This window comes from Chiloscyllium punctatum, chromosome 7 (genome assembly GCF_047496795.1).
Source record: "Chiloscyllium punctatum isolate Juve2018m chromosome 7, sChiPun1.3, whole genome shotgun sequence".
Taxonomy (NCBI): domain Eukaryota; kingdom Metazoa; phylum Chordata; class Chondrichthyes; order Orectolobiformes; family Hemiscylliidae; genus Chiloscyllium; species Chiloscyllium punctatum.
In genome coordinates this window covers 46,296,967-46,314,933 of record NC_092745.1, presented here as the reverse complement: position 1 = coordinate 46,314,933, position 17,967 = coordinate 46,296,967, and the positions used below count along the sequence as shown (strand labels likewise).

The 17,967-nt window shown below is 42.8% G+C and overlaps 1 protein-coding gene across 1 annotated transcript in view; it reads right to left on the bottom strand.

Annotated features, from left to right (window-relative positions):
- LOC140479625 (pappalysin-2-like) overlaps positions 1–17,967 on the bottom strand; it is a 409,230-nt gene that overhangs the window by 294,039 nt on the left and 97,224 nt on the right. Inside the window, exon 4 of the mRNA XM_072573508.1 lies at positions 2,647–2,940. Coding sequence (XP_072429609.1) covers positions 2,647–2,940 — 294 coding nt within the window. The remainder of the gene's footprint in view (positions 1–2,646; positions 2,941–17,967) is intronic.

Genomic DNA, 17,967 nt, shown 5'->3' with positions numbered 1-17,967 from the left:
TAAACTCCACCTGCTACTCCTTTGCCTATTGGTCCAACTGATCAATGTCCCATTGTGCTCGGAGATAAATTTTCACTGTCCCCTACACCACCTATGTTGGTGGCATCTGTAAACTTACCAGCCATACCCCCTGCATTCACAACCAAATCATTCATATAAATGACGGACAGCATTGGAACTAATGGGACACCGCTGGTCACAGGCCTCCAGTCCAAAAAACAACCCTCCACCATGACTCTCTGTCTCCTACCTTCTATCCAATTGGCTAGCTCCCCCGGATCCCGTGTGATCTAACATCGTTAACCCAGTCTACCATGCAAAACCTTGTTGAACACCTTTCTGAAGTTCATATAAACCAGGTATACCTTCATCAATCTTCATTGTTACTCCTTCAAAAAACTCAATCAAGTTAGTGAGACATGATTTCCTATGCACAAAGCCATGCTGACTATGCGTAATCAGTCCTTGCCTTTCCAAATACATGTATTTCCTGTCCCTCAGAATCCCCTCCAACAGCTTTCCCACCACTGACATCAGACTCACTAGATTATAGTTTCCTGGCTTTTCCTTACAGCCTTACTTAAATAGTGGCACCACATTAGCCAACCTCCAGTCTTTTGGCATCTCACTCATGGCTACAAATATCTCAGGGGGGACCCAGCAATCACTTCTCTAGCTTCCCACAAAGTTCTTGGAAACACTTGATCAAGTCCCAGGGATTTACTTACCTTTATGCATTTTTAAGACCTCCAGCACCTTCTCTTCTGTAATACAAACTCTTTCAAGACTTTTCATTTCTCCAAGTTCCTAGCTTCCATGTCCTTCTCCACAGGAGATACAGATGTGAAATACACACCACCTCTCATGGTTCCACATTTAGATATCGATCTTTAAGGGGCCACATTCTCCCCCTAGTTACTCTCTTGCCCTTAACGTATTTATACAATCTCTTTGGATTCTACTTAACTTTATTTCCCAAAGCTATTTCATATCCCTTTTTCATCCTCCTTATTTCCCTCTTAAGTATAATCCTATTGCCCCAATACTCTTCTAGGGATTCACTCAATCCCAGCTGTCTATATCTGACATATGCTTCCTTCTTTTTCTTGACCAGAACCTCAATTTCTCTCATCATCCAGCATTCCCTACACTTAACAGCCTTGCCCTTCACTCTAACAGTAACATACTGTCTCTGAACTCTCATTACCTCATTCTTAAAGGCCTCCCATTTCCCAACCATCCCATTACCCACAAATAGCCTCCACCAATCAACGTCTCTGTTTTTGTATTCTAGACCTCTTGAAGTGAATGCTAGCATTGCATTTGCCTTCCTAACTGCCAAATAAGCCTTAAGGGAATCCTGAATGAAAAGTTCAAAGTTCCCTTTGAGCTTGATATTTCTGCAGCCTTTCCCCAATTAGAAAATAGCCTACACCTATATTCTTCCGACCAAAGTGTATAATCCCACACTTCTCCACTCTGTATTCCATCTGCCAATTCTTTGCCCACTCTCCTAGCCTGTCTAAGTCCTTCTGTAGCCTCCCACTTACTCTTCACTACCTCCTTCCGTCTATCTTTCTGTCATCTCCAAACTGAACAACAATGCCCTCAGTCCCTTTGTTCAGATCATTAGTGAATAGCTGTGAACACTGACTCCTGTGAAGCTTGACTGGTCACCGGCTGCTGTCTTAGAAAAGACCTTCTTTATCCCTAATTTCTGCCTTCCGCCAGTCAGCCAATCCTTTAACCATGCCAGAATTTTCCCCTAACACCACGGGTTCTTATTTAGCATCCTCCTATATGATACCTTGTCAAAGACCTTCTGGAAATTCAAATAGATCACATCCACTAGCGCTCCTTTGTCTAATTTGCTCATCACCTCCTCAAAGGATTCTAACACATTTGTCAGGCATGACTCCCCTTGACAAAGCCATGCTGACTCAGCGCTATTTTACTGTGCACTTCCAAGTACTCTGCAATCTCATCCCTAATAATGGACTGCAAAAGCTTACCAATGATCGAATTCAGGCTCACAAACCTATAATTTTCTGTCTTCTGTCTCCCTTCGTTACTAGACAGGGGTGTTACATTAGCTACTTTCCAGTCCTCTGGGACACTCCTGACTCCAGTGATTGTTAGAAGATCATCACCAAAGCCTCCACAATCTGCTCAGCTATCTTCTTCAGAACTCTGGGGTGTAGTCCATCTGTTCCAGGTGATTCAAACCTTTAGCTTCCCTAGCACCTTCTCCTTAGTGATGGCCACTACACTCACTTCTGCCCCCAACATTCTTGAGATTCTGGTATGCTGCTGGCATCTTCCACCGTGAAAACTGATGCAGTGTACCTTTTCATTGCTCTGCTATTTCTTTATTCCCCATTACTACTTCTCCATCACTGATTTACTGAAGGGATTTCTGCTCTATCCTGAGTGAAAGTGAAACTAATCCGGTCATTTCAACACTTTAAGGCTGACTAATAATTAACGAAATTTCCCGAACCTTTGTTCAATACTGTTAACATTTTAAGAGACTTTGGATTTTGGAGAAGGTGTGAGAAAAGTTCATTTTTTTTAATGAACTTGCGTGCATTTTTTTTTCTGGATTCAGTCATTCATGTTTGAAAGAACTGAATGAGGAGCACATACCTGTGTAGCTCATGTAATTGTCAAACGGCGTGTCATAGTATTGCACTTGCCCACACGTGTCATTTACGGGGTCGGGATCCCGACAGAGTTTGCTCTTAGGGGTCGGTGCGGTGTCGGCGCACAGGTCCCCGGTCTCCATCGAAGGCACGGTCTCCCTGCACGGGTCGTCACATGACTCCTTCTCGCTCACTCCTTTGAAAACGTGATACAAGCCCAGTATATGGCCCAGCTCGTGGATCATGGTGTTGGTGTGGCCAGGCCTCCCATAGTAGGATGGGTTCAGGACAACCCCACCTAGAAATAAACACAGAGATGTCAGCCTGGTCTGGCGGCCTGAATGACTGAACACTCGCCCAGCACATTTGAAACTTCTGGACATCCAGTGGGCAGCAGATCAGATGGCAAAAGTGGAACACTGTCTGCTGACAGATCAAAGGACCACCAAGGATTGATTAGAGGATGGTCTCCTATTGATGTAGAGTGCCCAGCATCAATCCAGTGCCCTGTGTAGTGTGTTAATAAGTCGTACAGCGAATGATGATCCCAGATTTTATCCTCTTTGTGCTTATTTTAAAATGCCACCCGACGGCAGAGGTGTGAGCAGTAAAAATACAGGCCATGCTGTGGTGAGAAGTGGGGAAACAGAAAAGTCATATTTCCCAACTTGAAAGGATGTACATATTGACGTCAGCTGAGTGCAGGCTTCCATTGCAATCACTGCCTGGGTTCCGAGATCCACTGATACTGACTGATGACGTCGACACATTAAGTTCGGCCAATGAAGTCAGGAATCAGAGGGATGTCGGAGACCAGAATTGTATTCTATAGAAGCCACTGTCTTCAGGTCAGAAGCAGCAAATAGAAAGGGGTGCAAACCAACTGATAAATTGGGTCTCTCCAAGAGCCAAAGTCATGAAGTTTCACACTGTACAAGATGGACATGCAGAAAAGACAGTCAGGAATCAATGACTAATTCTAAAGGTGCATCATGTTGGGCTCAAAACCTTTAATGTTTCTTTCATCACAGATGCTGCTAGACTTGCTCAGTTTCTTTCGGAACTCTGCATCTCTTTGTCATAGAAGACAAAGATTGAGATAAGGGGGTCAGTTTTAGCATTGCAAACTATAACGCAATGAATGCAACCGGGATCAGTGTTAGGGATACAATTATTTACAATAAATATATGAATGATATGGAAGGGGGAAAAGAATGTGCTATCTGGATGACATAAAAGTAGAAGGCATGGCAAGTGGTGAGGACGATACAAAGAATAATAGTAATATGTAGCAAAATGTAAGGTTTGGCAGGAGGAATACAGGAGCACAATATTACTGAGATGGAGAAAGACTTACAGAAAGCTGCAGCACGGAAAGGTTTGAAGATTCTTGTGCATAAATCATAAAAAGTTAGCGTACAAGTTCAGCAATTAAAGGGAAGGCAAATGGAATGTCAGTCTTTAGTTTAAAGGAAATACAGTATTAAAATAGGGAAATCTTCCTAAAATTATAGAAGATACTGGCTAGACTACACTTAGAAGACTGAACAGTTTTAGTCTGGTTATCTAAGGAAAGATACTGGCATTGGAGCCTGTCCAAAGAGGGTTCACTGGCTGATCCTGGGTACGGAGGGATATTCTTACAAGAAGTAGCTAAGAAAGTTAGGCTTGTATTCAACAGACTTTAGGAGCACGAGGGGGAATCTCAGTAAAATATGCAAGGTTTTTAGGGGGCTTAACAAGTTAGATTCTGAGAGGTTGTTACTCCTTGTGAGAGAGTCTAGGACCAGAGGCTGCAATCTCAGAATGAGGGGGTGCCCATTTAGGACAGAGATGAGGAGGAATTGCTTCTCTGTATGGGTGGGGAATCGGTGGACTTTGTTTTACGCCAGAGGGATGTCGAGGTTGGGCCGTGAAGGCTGAGACAGAGAGATTTTAATCAGTAAAGGAATCGAGGGTTACCCAAAAAAGGCAGGAAAATGAAGGTAAAGATTATTAAAGGAGATGTGCAAGGTAAGTGTTTTTACACAGAGAATGGTAGGAGTTTGGAACACACTGCCAGGGCAGTGGTGGAGGCAGATGAGATAGGAATATTTCGGCACTTTTAGATAAGCACATGAAAATGCAAGGAATGGAGGGACATGAACCAAGGACAGGCAAAAGGGATTAGTTTAACTTAGCGCCATGTTCGGCACAACACTGTGGGCCGAAGGGCCTGTTCCTATGCTGTACTGTTCTATGTTCTATCAGATCTTCCATGATTGCATTGAACAGCACAGCAGACTCGATGGGCTGATTGGCCTACCCTTGCTCCAATATCATAAAGCATGGGTTGACAAACCTCAAATTCACATCAGCAATTACTGAACATACTTCTTAACCTGTTTGTGAAATATGACACAAAATGAGACTAGAATGTGCCTATGCAATGAAAATTGAATTTAACAGAGCAGAACAATAGCTTCAACAGCCACGCATCTATCTTATCCATGGGAGCCCTTACACGAGGTACTGGGGTTGGAAGATAACATTACTTCCATTCCATTATTCAGTTAAAACTCTAACAGCAACGGTTCTCAGTTAAGTGTTTCCTACAGCATCTTCAAAGTGACAAATTAATGGCTGTTACTTGGAGTTCATTTCTACTAATTGTTTCACAGTCAGTCTTGTCGTCAAAACCACATGGTAGCTGGGGATGTTTAGTCCATCAAAAAGCACAGAGAACTCAAATGGTCTCAACTGCACTCCCATCCTGAGATAATAAGGGGCACAACCTTAAAGCCCAAAGGAGTTCTTTACATACTGTTATTGCCCATGTAGTTTTGCTGCACCCTTGACCACCTTTCCAACACCTTCTGCCACCTCTTCATTGCTTAATTGTTTCATTTTGAACTGCATTAACCTCCTACTGGCTTCGTAGGACATCACTGACATATTCCAATACATGTTTGCTGGGGTTTTCTTTCCTGGGAAAAGGAAATTCGGATCCTATTCCTGCCCCTGCTGTTGCAGAGCCAGCAAAACCATCACAAGTGTCAGTCTTGGTTCAATGGGGACATTCTCACCTCAGTTTCAGCTAAACTCCTAAGACGAAAACACATATCTAGGTTGACACAATGATGTTACAATGATGGATCAGAATCCTGAAAAATCTATATGTATTTTGTTACTTCTGGTTTGAAAAAAAAAGAGAACTGCGAAGTGTAAATTCAGAGACTGCCTGGCAAGATCCTGAGGGAAGCCCACGGAATGTTGTAATTGTAAACTGTGAGGGTAACTTCAATCAGGGAGGGAAATAACAAGAAGAGATAATGACAGGCTGACTATCGCCTTTCAGCAGAAAATCACCCATTGCAAGCAAGTCAGTTTTACCTGTCAGGAACATACAAAAAAAAAGAATTAACTAACTGCAAGTCTAAACTGTGTGTGTTGTTGATCAGACATCCCGATGCATGGACTGAATTGTTGTAAGTTTTGGGAACAGCCATTTTAAAAACCTCTGCATTACAGGTAAAATAAGGGAGAATACTTTCTCTCTCACCTTGAATGCTGGAATTCAGTCACGATTGAACAGAACTGGAACAGAATTTCCGCCAAATCGCAAAACTTGAAATTGATTGCTCAACTGACAACATCAACACTACCAGTGCCAGCCAGTAATGGGAACAAGATTGTTTAATCTCCCTTCACAAACAATACTGCTGACTTGATTATAGTTATTACATTTCAGTAGTTTTAAGCTTTTTATTTTGATTATGTTTTGGATCTTTAACATTTAAAAAATGCAAAAAGAAATGCGCCTTTTTAAAAAATTATCAAGCTGGAGAGGGTTCAGAAAAGATTTCACCATGATGTTGCCAGAAATGGAAGATTTGAGTTATAGGGAGAGGCTGGATAGGTTGGGATTTTTTTTCCACTAGAGCATAGGAGTTTAAGGGGTGACTTTATACAGGTTTCTAAAATAATGAGGGGTATAGATAAGGTGAATGGCAGGGGTATTTTCTCTAGGGTGAGGGCTTTCAAGACTAGGCGACATCTTTTAAGGTGAGAAGAGAAAGATTTAAAAAGGAACATGTTCTTACACAGAGAATGGTTCGTGTGTACAATGAACTTCCAGAGGAAGTATTGGATGCAGTTACACTTACAATGTTTAAAAGTTTGGATAAGTTCATGAATAAGAAATGTTGGAAGGATATATGCCAAGTGAAAGCAGGTGGGACTAGTTTAGTTTGGGATCATTATCGTCATGGACTGGTTGGACCGAAGGGTCTGCTTCCATGCGGTATGGCTCTGAGACTCTCATTCCAACATTGATCTGTTCTTTTTCCCATTTGTTTTGGGGCTAATGTTTTATTTCTACATTGTGTATGTGTGTAGTGATACCATTTTTTCACGTGCTTGCTAATTAATGAACTCACGCTTCTTATTTGACAGAAAAATGCAGGTTAAATTGGATCCTTTTAGAACACAAATCCATTTGGGTCTGGAATCAAAGTTTTCATAAGCAAAGGGATCTTTTTTAAGTTAAACTTGGTGCAACCAGCCGAGGGGCTGGGTGTAAAACCAAAGGGACTTTCCTCATCCAAACGATTTGGGATATCCCATCTAGAACCGTATCAAATGAGGGAACCTTCGCTGTAATAACACCTCAGTGGACTAATCAGGGAATGCTGTATTGTCAGAGATGCTGTCTTTTGGTTAAGACATTAGCCAATGGCCCAAGTGTACACCTTCAACTGATGTGAACGGCATTGATTTTTTTATTCCTTCAGATGAGCTTTCCCAACAATGACAATGGATTCATGGTCATCATTAGACTGTTAATTCCAGATTTTTTTAAAAAAAACCAAACTAAAATTCCACCTTCTGCTGTGGCAGATTTCAAGTCCGTGCCCTCAAAACATTACCTAGGTCTCTGGCTCCTCGGATGGTGCGTGACCTGCTGTGCTTTTCCAGTGCCACACTTTCTGTGTCTGGATTAATAAACCAGTGATAATATCACTAGGTCATTTCTGCTCCTCATGTTCAAAGATAAAGAAAACTCTTCCACTTATTTCCCATATTTATCCCTCAAATGACTCCCAAGACAAGTGATTTACCTCACTGTTGTCTCTGGGACCATCCTTTGTGCAAATTGGCTACTGAGTTAAACAACACTGCACCTTACCTTAATGACAGGAAACCACCATTCCCTTACCCTCATTGTATAGTCTCTTCACAGAAACATAAGCAATTCCACAGCATCAAAGAAGCTTATGTACAGATTGACATCTGTGCTTTAATAAAGTGGGAAAACTATCCATCAAACTAATTAACAGATATGGACATAGAGAGACCTATACAGAGTTGAAAACTCTCCTGGCCCGTTGTGCAATGAAACTGCACGTACTCCATAAAAGAACTTTTACACCACTATTGAACTTCTGGAAGGTCTCCCTCTGGAAAGGCAAGGGTAAGAATACAACCATGAGTACTTAAAGTAAAACTCTGAAAAGGTTCACCTTGCTGTTATGCATGAAAGAGAGAAGAGTCATTAACTAAACTGGCAGGAACACAGTGCTAGTGTCTGTAACACGGACAACGTTCTTGGACAGACTCACGATGGGAGGTTTATTGGTTACCTGACTGCCAACAAGAAACTTTACTAGGAATAGGCAGATTGTAATTGTCTCACTAAACTAAGTCCTTCAATTCCTTCCACCACATGATATCCTTTTATTACATTTATATTCTGGCCAAGTCAGATGAAGGGAAGGCGCTTTCCCAGTTTTGTTAACGCAAGCCAATGTTTTCTAAAGCAGACACCATTTCTTTTAGAGATTCAAAAAAATTGAGGGGCAGCCTATCTTTTCACTTGGACTTTTTCCAGTAACTGTTACCAATAGGCTAGAGCCAGCACATCTCAGGGTTCTGAAGGATGTAAGATGACCAGGTAGATGAAGGCAAATTGTTGGGATTAAAGATTATAAAATGAGATGAAATGCTGTAAAGGGGTGAGGGAGTGATGCGAACAGTCTTGTTTTCAGCTTGGTGAGAAGCAAATGCAGTATCTTGGGGACTCAGCGGCACTATGGGAGAGTTCAAAGAAATGATGAGCTCAGCCTATTGCATCAAATAAAGATGGGAGAGATGGAGTGGCTTTGGAGTGAGACATATGGAAGAGTCAGAAAAGCTGCAATGAATTCCACCTTCACCCGTTAGTCAGCTGCACTCCCAGTTTAGTCAAGAATTACAGACATTGTTAATTCTCACCTCTCATACAGGCTTCAAGAGTGAAGTGGAAGAGCTTGGACAAAACATAACCCTCGTGCTTTTGGTAGTTGTGCTAGTGTAGCCAATCATTCCAACGTACAACATACAATACACCGTCGTTCTGAGCTGAGCACTTTGCAAAAGGGAACAGAACAGAACAGACTGAACTGCTTAAATAATAGTTAACAATTTATAGATATCTGGCTCAAGCCAGACACATCTATCTGGCTGGTGTCTGTCCAGTTCCATTGCAAAACATGGCTGTGCTCAAAGGTGAACAAGAAAAACACTTTTTCAAATAGTGTACACTGTGGGTGATGGAGCAGATGGGATTTGCCATTGAACGTAAGAAACAGGAGCAGGAAGAGGCCTCTACTCTGCCTATCCATTCAACAAGATCATGGCTGATCTGCCCCAGGTCACACTCCTCAAACGTGCCAGCTCAACATTGTTAAAACTCCCCGACATTTCAAACACTGACCTTTCCTGAAATACCTCCAGTGATCCAGCCTCCACAAACCTCTGACGTAAAGAATTCCAGATACCCACTATCTTCTGAGAGAAGAAATTCCTTCAGATCTCAGTTGTAAATACGTGTCTGCTTCTTCTGTACCTTCATCTCCTAGTTCATGATAACCACTCTAGTCAGAACATCACTCCGAGATCTCATCAGGCCCCATCAGAATCTCATATGTTTCAATAACTTCACCTTTCATTCTTCTGAACTCTAATGACTGAAAGCTAACCTGTTCAGCCATTCTTGATAAGTCAACCCCTCAACCCTTGGAATTAGTCAAGTGAATCTCTCTTGAACATCCTCCAATGCAAGTGCGTAGTTTCTCAAAAAATTGGGATTAAAATGTATACAGCACTCCAGATGCAGTTTCACAACCCACCTCATATAGGTGTAACAAGACTTCCCTATTTTTAAATTCCAAAACCCCAGCAATAAAGGACAAAATTCCACCTGGCTTCCTAATTACTTGTAGCGCACTAACCTTTTATGTTTTATCCACAAGATCCATTGGTGCTATACTCTTTTGGTGTTTCTTTCCATTTAAATGATACGTTGCATTTTGAAATATACTAAAGTACATGACCTCTTACTTTCCTACACTAACTCAATTCACCAAGTTTTTACCCAGTCACAAACTCTCAACATCCCACATGAAAAAGTTGCCCCTTAGGTCCTTTTTATATCTTTCCCCTCTCGCCCTAAACCTATGTCCTCTAGTTCTGGGCTCCCCCACCCCAGGGAAAAGACTTTGTCTATTTATCTTATCCATGCTCCTCACAATTGTATAAACCTCTATAAGGTCACACCTCAGCTTCCGATGCTCCAGGGAAAATAGCCCCAGCCAATTCAATCTCTCCCTATAGCTCAAATCCTCCAAACCTGGCAACATACTTGTAAACCTTTTCTGAACCCTTTCAAGTTTCACAACAACTTTCCGGTAGGAAGGAAACCAGAATTGCAAGCAGTATTCCAATAGTGGCCTAACCAATGTCCTGTACAGCTGCAACATGACCTCCCAAACTCCTGTACTCAGTACTCTGACCAATAAAGGAAAGCATACTAAACGCCTACTTCACTTCCTATCTACCTGTGACTCCACTTTCAAGGAGCTATGAACCTGCACTCCAAGGTCTCTTTGTTCAGCAACACTCCCTAAGACCTTACCTTTAAGTGTATAAGTTCTGCTAAGGTTTGCTTTTCCCAAAATGCAGCACCTCACATTTATTTGAATAAAACTCCATCTGCCACTTCTCAGCCCATTGGCCCATCTGGTCCAGATCCTGTTGTAATCTGAGGTAACCTTCTTCGATGTCCACTACATTTCCAATTTTGGTGTCATCTGCAAACTTACTAAATATACCTCTTATGCTCGCATCCAAATCATTTATATAAATGATGAAAAGTAGAGAACCCAGCACCAATCCTTGTGGCACTCCACTGGTCACAGACCTCCAGTCTGAAAAACAATCCTCCATCACCACCCTCTGTCTTCTACCTTCGAGCCCGTTCTGCATCCAAATGGCCAGTTCTCCCTGTATTCCGTGAGATCTATCCAGTCTCCCACGGGGAACCTTGTTGAACGCCTTATTGAAGTCCACACAGATCACATCTACCGCTCTGCCCTCAACAATTCTTTTTGTTACTTCTTCAAAAAACTCAATCTAGTTTGTGAGACATGATTTTCCATGCACAAAGCCATGTTGACTATCCCTAATCAGTCCTTGTCTTTCCAAATACATGGACATCCTGTCCCTCCGGATCCTCTCCAACAACTTGCCCACCACCGATGTCAGGCTCACTGGTCTATATTTCCCTGGCTTGTCCTTACCAACCTTCTGAAACAGTGGCACCACATTAGCCAAGCTCCAGTCTTCCGGCACCTCACCTGTGACTATTGATGATACAAATATCTCAGCAAGAGGCCCAGCAATCACTTCCCTAAGAGTTCTAGTGTACACCTGATCAGGTCCTGGGGATTTATCCACTTTTATGCGTTTCAAGACATCCAGCACTTCCTCCTCTGTAACGTGGACATTTTCCAAGATGTCACCATCTATTTCCCTACATTCTATATCTTGCATGCCCTTTTCCACAATAAATACTGATGCAAAATACTCGTTTAGTATCTCCCCCATCTCCTACAGCTCCACACAAAGGCCACCTTGCTGATCTTTGAGGGGTCCTATTCTCTCCCTTGTTACCCTTTTGTCCTTAATGTATTCGTGAAAACCCTTTGGATTCTCCTTAATTCTATTTGCCAAAGCTATCTCATGTCCCCTTTTTGCCCTCCTGATTTCTCTCTTAAGTATACTCCTACTTCCTTTATACTCTTCTAAGGATTCATTAAATCTCTCCTATCTGTACCTGTATGCTTCCTTCTTTTTCTTAACCAAACCATCAATTTCTTTAGTCATCCAGCATTCCCTATACCTACCAGCCTTTCCTTTCACCCTAACAGGAATATACTTTCTCTGGATTCTCGCTATCTCATTTCTGAAGGCTTCCCATTTTCCAGCCATCCCTTTACCTGCGAACATCTGTCCCCAATCAACTTTTGAAAGTTCTTGCCTAATACCGTCAAAATTGGCCTTTCTCCAATTTAGAACTTCAACTTTTAGATCTGGCCTAACCTTTTCCATCACTATTTTAAATCTAATAAAGTATTGGAGTGCCTTCGGATATACTTCCATTATTTCCCATTTATACTCATCCTACAGTGAGGCATCTCTTTGGGACCTTTAATCAAATCCCACCTGTGCATCTTTCCCTTGCCATTCCTCATTTCCACCCAAACAGATTCCATTACATGATTGGAACAGATTGTGTTAGTGGAGGAGCCAGGATTTGGGAATGGGACGGATTGTGTGAGCAGAAGAGCTGGAATGTGAGAATGGGACAGTGTGTATTAGCAGAGGAGCAGGGATTTTGAAATGGGACAGATTGTGTTAGCAGAGAAGCCAGGATCTGGGGAATGGAACAGATTGCATTAGCGAAGGAGCAGGGATTTCGGAATGGGACAGATTGTATTAGCAGAGAAACCGGGAATTAGGGAATGGGATAGATTGCATAAGCAGAGGAGCAGGGATTTCGGAATGGGACAGGTTGCATTAGTGGAAAAGCTGCGAATTGGGGAATGGGACAGCTTGCATTAGCAAAGGAGCAGGGAATTCGGAATGGGACAGATTGCATAAGCAGAGGAGCCGGGATTTGGGATTGGGACAGGTTGTGATAAGCAGAGGAGTGGGATTGGGAATGGACTGGACTGTGTTAGTGGGAGAGCTGGAATTTGGGAATGGAACAGATTGTGTTAGTGGGGAAGCTGAAATTAGAGAATGGTATCGACATGTTTTACGCGCGTTTGCTAGAGTGGACTGTGATTGGTGCATTATCTCTGGAGACAGAGATGAATAATAGGCTGGCTGGTCATGTTAGTTTCAGAAAGTGATTACAGCACCATCGCCTGGAATAGTTAGGACATTACCACAGAAGTGTCACCAACTCAAAGAAACCAGGCCCTCCCAGCTATCGGGATGGAGATGAGGATCAACAAGCCGGTTGAAGAGCTTCACAAAAACAAAAACACTGCAGGAAACATTCCAGGCAGAATGGACCACTCAGTGCCCAAACAGCTGAGGAGAAACCTGGCACCAACATGAAAGACAGTATTTCCCAGGGGCAGCATTCACAGACAGGGGTAGGCACAATGACATCAATAGTTCTAAAGCAGAATTAATCTTACCATTTCAAGGATCGGTGTGAGCAGTTGCAGTGTGCAATAGAGATAGAAGGAAGGATGGAGATTGGAAGCCAAGGATTGAAGAGATTTTTTTTTAAGGGAGACAACAGTGATACAGATTTCAACTCACAGAGAAAAGTGAGGGTGCGCACCCTCCACTGGATCTGAGTGCACCAAAAATGGTTCAAAGTATTCCACGGAGATGCAAGTGTAGATAGGATACATGCAGGCGCCCACAGCAACCACGTGGAGGGAGGGAGTTAAGGAAGGTGTTGTTCATTATGCAAACAGAGGAGGTTAACGGTGGATGGGAACTATAAAAAGAATGGCAGTAGCTAAATTAAGCATGGGACTCTTGGAAGGTGCAAATGGGAAATTGATAATGGGGAACAGGGAAATGTCGGATGTTTTTTAAGAGTCAAGATAGAGAGACAGACTGGATGCCTGCACGGATTGTTAGAGGCAGGAAAAACAAATGGAACAGAGACGGAGGGGCATTGGAAAAGTCACAGACACTGATATGGATAAGTGGGGGAAAGAAATAGTCAGAAAAAAATCAGTTGTGTGGGTCAGGAACAAGCTGAAAGCATAGGTCGCTCAGGGCTGTCTTGTTTGTGGATCATGCAAAGGGGAGCTGGGTGTGAAATGGAGAGGTTGGAGGCTACAGAGGGGAACTTTCTACCGAAGATGGGATCCAGTGACAATCCTGGAGACCATGGCTTGATGTTGAATCATGGGGCTCATGTCACAGGGGAGAGAATCAGAACTCAGTCTCTTCGAGAGGGCGGTGGGTCAAACAGCAGTAACACCATCTTTGTCCATAGGTTTAGAGGTGTGGACTAGAGGCAACAGAGTGAGGCAAGCTCAGAGGGTGAACATTAGGGCAAGCAAGGGAAGCACAGTAACTGAGATGGACAACTTCAGGATGGCTGATCTCAAGGGAAAATTCCAGAGAGGTTTACAGACCACTGAAGGAGAATACTCAACAACTTGACAATACTGGGATAAAGGGTCAAGAGTTTGGGTGGATTGTAGGCACCAGGTGTGGACATGGAGGCAAAAGTAATGAAAGAAGAGCTCAGAACCATGCAGATATTGTAATTCATTGAGGGATGAAAAGCTGCAAGTCTTTCTGAGGACAGATCAGGCAGGATCAGAGTGAGAAAGGTCAGAAACTATTGTGAACACACAAGTGGTGAGATTTGAAGAAGGCTGGGCGATGAAGTGGAAGAGGAATCTGGAGGATTTTTCTGTTCCCAGCAGTTGTTGAAGCTTGTGACCCTTCACACCTGAAGGATGATAAAAGGTTTTGTTTTTGTGAAAGGATTGGATGAGAATGAGAAGGAAATGAAATTGAGAATAAGGTCAGCTTTGAGGTACCCTGAATAGGTGTTCCTGAAAGAAGATGTTGACAGAATGCATGTGGCATGTCATTGAGTGTGAATCTGACCATTCTATCTGGTTACATAATGGCTGAGCATGGCAACTGCTCTGCCGAGGACTATAAGAAACCACAAAGAGTTGTGAACACAGCCCAGTGTTCACATCACTCATCCATCCTTCCATCCATTGACTCCACCTATCCTTCTCGCTGCCTCAGGAAGGCAGCCAACATCACCAAGGACCCCTCCCACCCTGGTTATAATCCTTTCCAACTTCTTCTGTCAGGCACAAGATACAAAAGCTTAAACACACATACCACCATATTCAAGAACAGCTTCTTTGCTGCTGTTAGTAGACTTCTGAATGGATCCTGATGAACAGTTTATGCTCGAAAAATTAGGTCTCCTGCTCCTCGGATGCTGCCTGCACCACAGCCTTCGAATCTAAATGGACCCCTCAAATTTTAGATCCAATGTTGATCTTACTCTTTGTGCATCTTCTCTGCAGCCATAACACTGTTTTTCTCGTTCTATTCTATTACCCTGACGTACTTCGTATGTTATGATCTGCCTGTACTGCACACAAAACAAAACATTTCACTGTGACTAGCTACATGTGACAACAACAAATCAAATCAAAAAATAATAAAATACACGAAGCAGCTGTTTCTAAATGCTCACATACATTCAATATTCAACCACTCCATTGCCCATTGATGAGGCTGGCAGTGTTAGGATGCTGTGGGGTTAGGTGCTGGTTAATGGCGATTTTGCACTATATCACTGATGCTTGAAAACTGAACCAGGGCACTAAAATATTACAATGGGCACTGGGAAGAGGGTACCACTGACTTATACACAGAGACTGTTAAGACGGGGTGTAGAGAATGGGCTGTATGTGCATGAGTGTACGCCATGCTGGCTGTATGCTATGGAATGTGCCATTTCACTGCTGATGAGGGACAAGACCGGCTTGCCAAGGCTTGGCCAAGTGCAAGGCATGGTTTGAGGCACAGCAAGATGGGGCCAGAATCAAATGCGGGAGGTACCATTGGGTTGGGGGTTAGATAATTAATGTAAAGCATGAGAGAACTCACCTTGGAGCAAAAATCCCTCAAAATAGTACAATTTGGAATGCGCCAAAAATATGCAAGATTGAGTCCAGCGTATCTTCCTTCACTTATTCAATTATCACTCGCTTTTGACCATGAACCAACAAGTGCTTCCTTGTTTAATCTCTCCTACCTTTCACCCTATTATAGTCTTTTCCTTTTGCTCTAGCCCTTCCTGCCACCTGTCTATTTATGGTGAAAGCTGATGAACGATTGTTCTCTCTGCAAAGACACTGCCAGACCCGGATCTTTCCAGAATCTTCTGTATTTAATTAAACCAGTGGGTCTGCAGAGACCCAGTACAGGTTAGTGAAACCACACTTGAGCTGCAGCCCTTCCAGCATCTGGTTGAGCCCTCTCTGCTGTTGGAGCTCACATGGAGATTGACACAGGGACAGAAGCGTGAGGTGGAGGAAGCCTACTCTCTCCTTGTGGGAGCCTTTTGGGGCAATTTATGATCCTCCTCGGCCAGGTTCCCCAGCCGCCCCCACCCCACCCCACCCCCGCCTACAGGTCTATGGTTTAAAATGCAGTCAGAGCTCAATAACAACAAGTGAGGACATGCCGTAGGAGAGCAAGTCCTTGAGCCTGATGGAATGTTTCCCTCAATCCGCAATAAAATATTTATGATTGAGTTAACTTGACAATTACTGATGCATCCTGGGAAATGATCCTCACAGAGAATGGGCATGAACTGAATTCGAACAATGCCTCCCCTCTCAGCATACATATAAACTCAGCAGAGGCTGAGGCTTCCATGTCTAAACATTAATAAATGCAAGCCATGACCTGAAAGGATATCAACTGATAAATATATTATTGCTGCGATATGCATTTGGATTTTAATATAATCTTTATTTTCTACATTAGAAACTAAAATGACCAGAAATAAATGGTAGAAATCTTCGGACTGCTCATCAAAAAGTGTCACCAAACATTTTCTATGTAGGGAGGTATAATTACAAACTATTACTGTACTCTTAGATGTTTAATGGTAAATATTGTCAAAAAGGTACTACCAAAATTTGAAACAACAGGAGGGTTTGTGCAGAGGGAACATGCACAAATGCAAACTTCAATTTTATACATCACATGGACAATTATTATACTTCCACTTTATCCTATATTCCATTTTAACTTGCTATGGAATCTGCTCATGTAAACTTGTCACCTTGTAATTATATCAACCGCCAGTGGCGGTGCTATAGGACACCAGTCTAAAAGACACTTTTCAATAGCTATGGCTTGGCTCCAGAATAAACTCAAACTTGAAGAAAAAAGGCTACATCTTTGTTCCCAAAATGCTACAAGTCTGGCTCCTTAACAAGAAGTAACATTAAAATCAGAATTTGATGCTAACAGGCATTCTCACTTCCTACCTTCTCACTTCGCCTGAAGCCTACGCTGTATGCAATGTTATGGGAGATTAACTATGGATATAAATAGACCGATTGGTTGATGGTTTGGCAAAGTAGAAGTCTGGATCGGAGTGGTGACTCTGTGCTGCTGTTAGCCGAGGAGAAAGGCTTTCAGTAGTTCACAGTCATTTGGGAGTGAACAGAAGGCACCCTTCACTGTTTATGTCATGCTCCTTAGTTAGATTACATTGCAAGAGAAAACAATCTGACTGCAGTATAACTCTTTCATAATTTTCCTCTGAAGTTAAAAAAGCTGTTGCTAAGTATCTGTTAATAACTTCCATACAATAGACTCCCTCATCCAAAAACCACGGAAAAACACTGTGGGCTGCAGAGGGAGGGATCGTCAGTGCAAATGGAGTGCATCTGTCTGCTGTATTTTCACACACATCTGGGGTTCTCCACATTACTGACTCAGCAGCCGTGTTGCAACCTCTTCCCAAACAAGACCTGTGCCTATGGAGTTGCTCAGACCAAATCGGAAGGTTTGCTGAAATTATAACACACGGAATCATAGAATCCTTATGGCGCGGAAGCAGGCCATTCAGCCCATCGAGCCCACACCGACTCTCCAAAGAACATCCCACCCAGATCTACCTCATCTCTGTAACTGTGCATTTCCCATGACTAACTTACCTAGCTTGCACATACCTGAAAGCTATGGGCAATTTATCAATGTCAATTGACCTAACCTGCACATCTTTGATTTGTGGGAGGAAACCACAACACCTAGAGGAAACCCGCGCAAACAGTGTGCAAACACACACAGCCAGGTGCCTGAGGCTGGAATTGAACCCGGGTCCCTTGCAACAGTTCTAACCACTAAGCCATGTGCCACCCATGTTGGTTGCATGTACAGGACAGCACAGGAGCCTTGGTTGACAGGAACTGAATAGGTTAGTTTCCTT